This window comes from Saccostrea cucullata, unplaced genomic scaffold (genome assembly GCF_032062105.1).
Source record: "Saccostrea cucullata isolate Sc308-1 unplaced genomic scaffold, CSIRO_AGI_Scuc_v1 ctg9532, whole genome shotgun sequence".
Classification (NCBI taxonomy): Eukaryota; Metazoa; Mollusca; class Bivalvia; order Ostreida; family Ostreidae; genus Saccostrea; species Saccostrea cuccullata.
In genome coordinates this window covers 18483-24797 of record NW_026924964.1, presented here as the reverse complement: position 1 = coordinate 24797, position 6315 = coordinate 18483, and the positions used below count along the sequence as shown (strand labels likewise).

The following is a 6315-nucleotide window of genomic DNA, read 5'->3' as shown; positions in this document are numbered from 1 at the left end:
TTGATACATGTATGTTTAGCTCATTAGCTAATTGTTTTTTCTTCTTCCAGAAACAGAGACAGAAATCAGTCAGTCGAAATCGTGAATTCCACTTCACATATAAATCGTTCACCGTGAGTATACTAGTAAGTAGAAGTATGTACGCAAATTATTATTAACTTGTATCGATTAAAATAGAAAAAATATAAGATCAGATCGAATTTCCCTTTAGCTCTATAAATATTATGATATGTCATACTTTATTTTATTTTAGACCAGCGAATAGCAGTAAACAAGCAACATGAATGATTTTCAAGGGACATCGGGTGAAAATGCAGAGGTAAAATATTGGAACTATATAAATTAATGTTGGCGACGAAAGTTGAATGCAAAATACAAGCAGATAGGTCATGTTACAAAAAATCAGAGGATTAACCATATAAAAAGTTATGTTAATTATACTAAGTATGGGGGGTGGGGATGTAGGGTTTTAGGGTCAGACACAAATTTTGATATTTGTGTCTTCATTCTTAAGAATACCCTAGACTAATATCTGTGTTGTTTTTAGATAATAACTAAAATATATCTTCTTTCCTTTTACACAAAAATAACAAGCTAATTCAGAGAATTCATGTCCCCCGCTTAGGGAAAAAGTCGGATCCCCCTGACTGAATTTGTAGAATTATTAAATGTATACATGTATACTGAAGCAAATAAAATACTGAGTACTTGTATGTCAATATGCATATAAAGATTTGATTGCTTATTCTTTATTATGTGTATAGAAGATTCTGTTTATATGGAATATTTATCACACTGTAATGATGATTTTATAACCTCATAAATTTTTCATTTTACATGCTGAATACTATCATTTAGTAAAAAAAAAAAAGAAAAGTATTTTTTAAAAAAAAGGATCGAGTGAGATTCGATCCCGGGACTTCTCACATGCGAAGCGAGAGACATACCACTAGACCACGGAATCGCTTTACATGGCGTCAAGTATATGCAAAACTGAATTTACATACATGTATATATTCATGTTCGATATTCTCAAAATTTTACACAATCCATGGTGTTTGATTTATTTAGCCTATATTAAATAGTTCTAATAGATGTAATAAGAACATAAAGTCCGCCGAGAACCTGTTTTATACGCAATAACTCTCATCATGCCCCTGTGCTAAAAATAGCGACATGTAATACTATAAATACTAATAAAACAAACGGCGCGGGGCACTTTGAGAGGAGTGAGAGAGGTCTTACGGAGTTTTGGTATAAAATTACATTGAATAAGCTCAAAATCTTCTTGAAATATCGCCCAGAAATGATAGTGTTACACACAGAGAGAATGTACAAATTTACGACCTTGAACTTTGACCTTTTGACCTCAAAATCAATAGGGGTCTTCATTAGGCCACAGGGAGTTGTTATGTAAATTTCATTGCAATAGCTTAAATGGTTCTAGAGATATCGTGTGGAAACGAAAGTGTTATGACAGAGAGAATTTGCTTATTTATGACCTTGACCTTTGACCTTTTGACCTCAAAATCAATAGGGTTCTTCTTTAGTCCATAGGGAGTTGCTATGCTAAATTTCATTGCAAAAGCTCAAAGGGTTCTCGAGAGATCGTGTGGAAACGAAAGCGTTACAGACAGACAGAAAGACGGACGGACGGACAAACCCAAATTAATATCCCCCACTTTTCAAGCGGGGGACAATAATGATATATTCTCTACTTAATGAAATGATATAAGTTGTCACTGATGGATTTAATTAAATAACATGTGTAATGTACTAGTAATCAGTTATTACATGCGTGTATATTTCAAACACAAAAGCTATGTTTTTACAGAATCTGAATGTTTAATTTATTGTCCCCCACTTGAAAAGTGGGGGATATTAATTTGGATTTGTCCGTCCGTCTTTCTGTCTGTCTGTAACGCTTTCGTTTCCACACGATATCTCAAGAACCCTTTGAGCTTTTGCAAATGAAATTTAGCATAGCAACTCCTTATGGACTAAAGAAGAACCCTATTGATTTTAAGGTCAATAGATCAAAGGTCAAGGTCATAAATACGCAAATTCTGTCTGTTATAACACTTTCGTTTCCACACGATATCTTCAGAACCATTTGAGCTATTGCAATGAAATTTTACATAACAACTCCCTGTTGCCTAATGAAGACCCCTATTGATTTTGAGGTCAAAAGGTCAAAGTCGTAAATTTACATTCTGTCTGTGTGTAACACTATCATTTCCGGGCGATATTTCAAGAAGATTTTGAGCTTATTCAATGTAATTTTATACCAAAACTCCCTAGGACCTCTCTCACCCCTTCCAAAGTGCCCCATTCCGTTTGTTTTGTTAGTATTTATAGTATTACATGTCGCTATTTTTAGCACAGGGTATGAGGAGAGTTATTGCGTATAAAACAGGTTCTCGGCGGACTTTATGTTCTTATTACATCTATTAGAACTGTTTGATAAAGGTTAAATAAATCAAACACCATGGATTGTGTAAAATTTTGACAATACCGAACATGAATATATACATGTATGTGACTTCACTTCTGCATATACTTTACTCTATGCAAAGCGATTCCGTGGTCTAGTGGTATGTTTCTCGCTTCACATGTGAGACCTAGTTCAAGTCCCGGGCGTACAACCTTTTTTTTTTGAAATACTTTTTTTTTTTTTACGAAATAATAGTATTCAGCACGCGAAATGAAAAATTCACGAGGTCTGGCTTGTACAAAGTGAAACTCATAAAATCATCATTACAGTGTGATAAATATTCCATATAAAAAGAATATTCTATACACATGATAAAGAATAAGCAATTAAATCTTTATATCCATAATGGTATATTTTATTTGCTTCAGTATACATGCATGTATACATTTAATAATTCTACAAATTCAGTGAGGGGGATCCAACTCTCCCCCGAACTGCGCATGTTTTACTTTTTCCTTAAGCAGGGGACACAAATTCTCTGAATTAGCTTGTTTAAAGTAAAAATTGGTAAGGGTACCATCAATGTAAAGGCGTAAGAAGCAAATTGAAAGGGAGTAGGGGTTCATCCAGCAACAAAAAAGGAGTTGGCAGAACTGAACCACAATTCTCAAGGCTTATAATAATATGTCTATCTTTTGCAAAAAATAGTTTGGGGCAGATTGGGGGGGGGGGGTTGGCTTGTTATCCCCCTCCTCCTCGGTTTCGGCGGCTACATGTATGACCCTTATAAATTAAGTAAATGCTGTACTCATTATATGACATATAGTCATTCATAGTGCATTGTTTCACGTTTATAGGCTTCATCTAGCGGCTCCAGTATATATAGAGACGCTCTAGCTGTCCTCTCGAGCTCGAATGAAGAATTTGAGGTGGGTCTGCAGGGGATACAATATGTTATTTGTTCGCTTGCTTTTTTTTTCTTCTCGTTTTTTATTTGTACGGAATAAAAAATATAATGATTATATGTACATACATTACCAAGTGAAAATCCAGAAAACATAAAAAATATTTATTAGTTAGAGTTACAAATTAATTCATTGGCGTCTTTTGATATATTATACCATCTTTACCAACACCATCATTTATTTTGTGTTCAAGTCGACCACGTCCGTGCCTGATTCTGCTCTGGAGGAAAACAGGATGTTAGCAGAGGTAAGGCACTATAATTATAGTTTGTATGTGTTAACAAGAAGGACGGAATAGAAAGAATTGATAAAAATCAAATTTCTAGCATACATTAATTATTTTGTTTTGTATTGTTTTGTATTAACTTCAAAAACATTAGCAGAAGAACTAATAATACCAATATTTGTATTTTGCAATACGAAGTACTAGTAATCATACAATGACTGTGTTCATATACATAAAAGGGGTATAATTCCCTCTTGTCCCCTGGCTGTTTTTTTTTCTCTATGTCTTTTCTCGTCTTATATATTTTATCAATATGAGAAGACATGCTTTTATCAAACCATTGTTCTTGATTATACTATAGGCACGAAGAATGTCCTCCATTTTGTTCAAAAGCCCGTTGGATGAAAAGCGGATTTTACAGGTATGCGACGACACCCCCCCCCCCCCCCCACACACACCCTATTTTGTAACTAAAAAGATAATCAAGGATACCCGGACATATTTTTATACCTTGATTAACTAAAAACTAGCTATTAATATCTTTTATATTTCCCTAATGATTTTTAAAGTTTGTTTAAATCTTTGCTATTTTCTTAGGCCAAAAAGATGAGCCAAACGGCTATTCAAAATGCCTTCTCAGCGGCTGCCGAGAAGGGCAGGAATGATGAAACAATGGCCCAGGTAATACAGAGCAGAATATCTTTTGTCAGTCGTATATCTACGGTTATTACTAAATAAATTTTTGAAGAAATTCATTACATGATAACTGCTATGATTTTCTATTTTAGTCAGGCAATGTCTTGAAGAAGCAGGAGCTAACTTATGTTTCCAAATCAAAAAATTATGCTACCGTAATGGAAGATTTTTGGTCTTTCTGTCCGTCTGTCTGGCCATTCTGTCTTTTGTCCATAAAACTTGAATCTTTCTTATAACTTTTGTATGCCTTGTATCAAGACCTTCTGTTGTGGTTCTTTGATATTTCACCTCTTGGCCTTTAAGTTTGACCGACTTTTGGAATGTTTACTTAACCTTAACCTTGAATAAATTATAACTTTTGAACGGTTGGGGCCATGGCCTCTATATTTCAAGTGTGTTTCTAATGGATTTTTTGTTGGATGCAAATACATAAATATTCATGACCATGCATGGAATTTGACCTTTTTTGAAATAATTTAACCTTTGCCATCTCTTTTTGAATGGTCAGAGCAAGGACTATTATATTTTACTTGTGCATTTCAGCTCTCCTGGTTTTCAGACATTTTGACTTTGCCCTTGAAATTCAATCCTCTTTTCAAAGAAATTGAATCACAATTTTTAAATTTTTGGTCCTAGGACTTTAGTATTTCACATATGTTTTTGTGCCTTCTGGTAAGACCTTCCTTTGTGTACCACCATTTTTTCACCTTTCTTAAAAATTGACCTTCTTGAAATATCGACCTTTTCTAAGACATATTTAAAGGTAAATTTAAGAATTTATAATATATTTTAACTATATGACCTGTACTCTTGAAAAATTGTTTAACTTTGACCATACTTTCTGAATGGTTGGTACAAGGGTTTCATCTTTACAAGTGTATTCCTTTTGCAGAGACCTTTCTTTGGATACCAGTAATACTGACCTTTGGACCTTGGATTCTGCTTGTATTTGAGAAACTTTGACCTTCACCATGAGTGCTCATTCAGGGGTTGGGGGTAGTGTTTCACAAAGATTTTTTTAAAAATACATGTTTTTTTGTTATTTTGCCTAGAAACAATGAGGAAGAAAGTAAGACTATTCAAATTCATCAATGTTTTGATCGTCAAAGAATTTCTATTCATTCGAAATTTATACAGATTGACAACAATAAGTAATCTTACATGATTTTACCGATATGATAATATTTTTTTTTTTGGTAATGTTTTAGACGAGCAGTGCTTCCATCCCTGCTGTCAACATGATCCTGTCAAGGACAATGGAGATGGAGGTATGCAAAAATAATAATAATATTTTAGTTATAAAAAAGATATTGAAATATTAATTCAAAATTAACGTTTTAAATTTGTATCCCTATTTGCCATAGGCCAGGAAGATGTCAACTACATCTATACGAAATGCATTTTCTATGGCAGCAACTGAAAACCGATTTGCAACAGTTGCTGAGGTGAGTATTTCTCATAATGTAAACTTAATATCTTACTCAGTATTATTTATGGGTTTTCCTAACCATTGCATGAATCAACATGTTGTAACAGAAGAAAGCCTATTTTAAAAGGGATGTTTTCTTGGTAAGACTCACTTTGAATTATACCATGTTTTCCCTGAAGCAGAAAAAGGCATAGAATTCGTTTCTTTTTCAAACATATTTTCTTTTTCTTTATACAGCCCAGACGAGGTGTTTTCTCCCGAATCCTTAACTTCTTTAGATGCACTTCTTGCTGCGGCAGGAGAAATTAATGACTTATTAATTAGTCATTAATTATGTGCTTAATGTATACATTGATATTTATTAAATAACATATTGTGTAATTTTTTGAAGAACATATTGTGTAATTTTTTTCAATTTGATATTAATTATGTAATTTTTAAAGTAACATATTGTATAATTTTTTTAACTTAAATATTGTATATTGTAATTAATATTTTACATGTAAAAAAAAAAATACAAAATTGTACATATCTACATGTGTTAATTTGTTTATAATTCAATTCA

General features: G+C 33.0%; 1 protein-coding gene across 1 annotated transcript; it reads left to right on the top strand.

Moving 5' to 3' along the window:
- The first annotated feature begins 253 nt into the window (after positions 1 to 253).
- LOC134267736 (uncharacterized) lies at positions 254 to 6081 on the top strand. Its single transcript, XM_062749951.1, has 8 exons — positions 254 to 319; positions 3292 to 3363; positions 3593 to 3646; positions 3987 to 4046; positions 4223 to 4306; positions 5530 to 5589; positions 5686 to 5766; positions 5988 to 6081. Exons 1-8 carry the CDS (start codon positions 281 to 283, stop codon positions 6057 to 6059), a joined length of 522 nt encoding a protein of 173 aa, XP_062605935.1. The 5' UTR covers positions 254 to 280; the 3' UTR covers positions 6060 to 6081.
- The last annotated feature ends 234 nt before the right edge of the window (positions 6082 to 6315 follow it).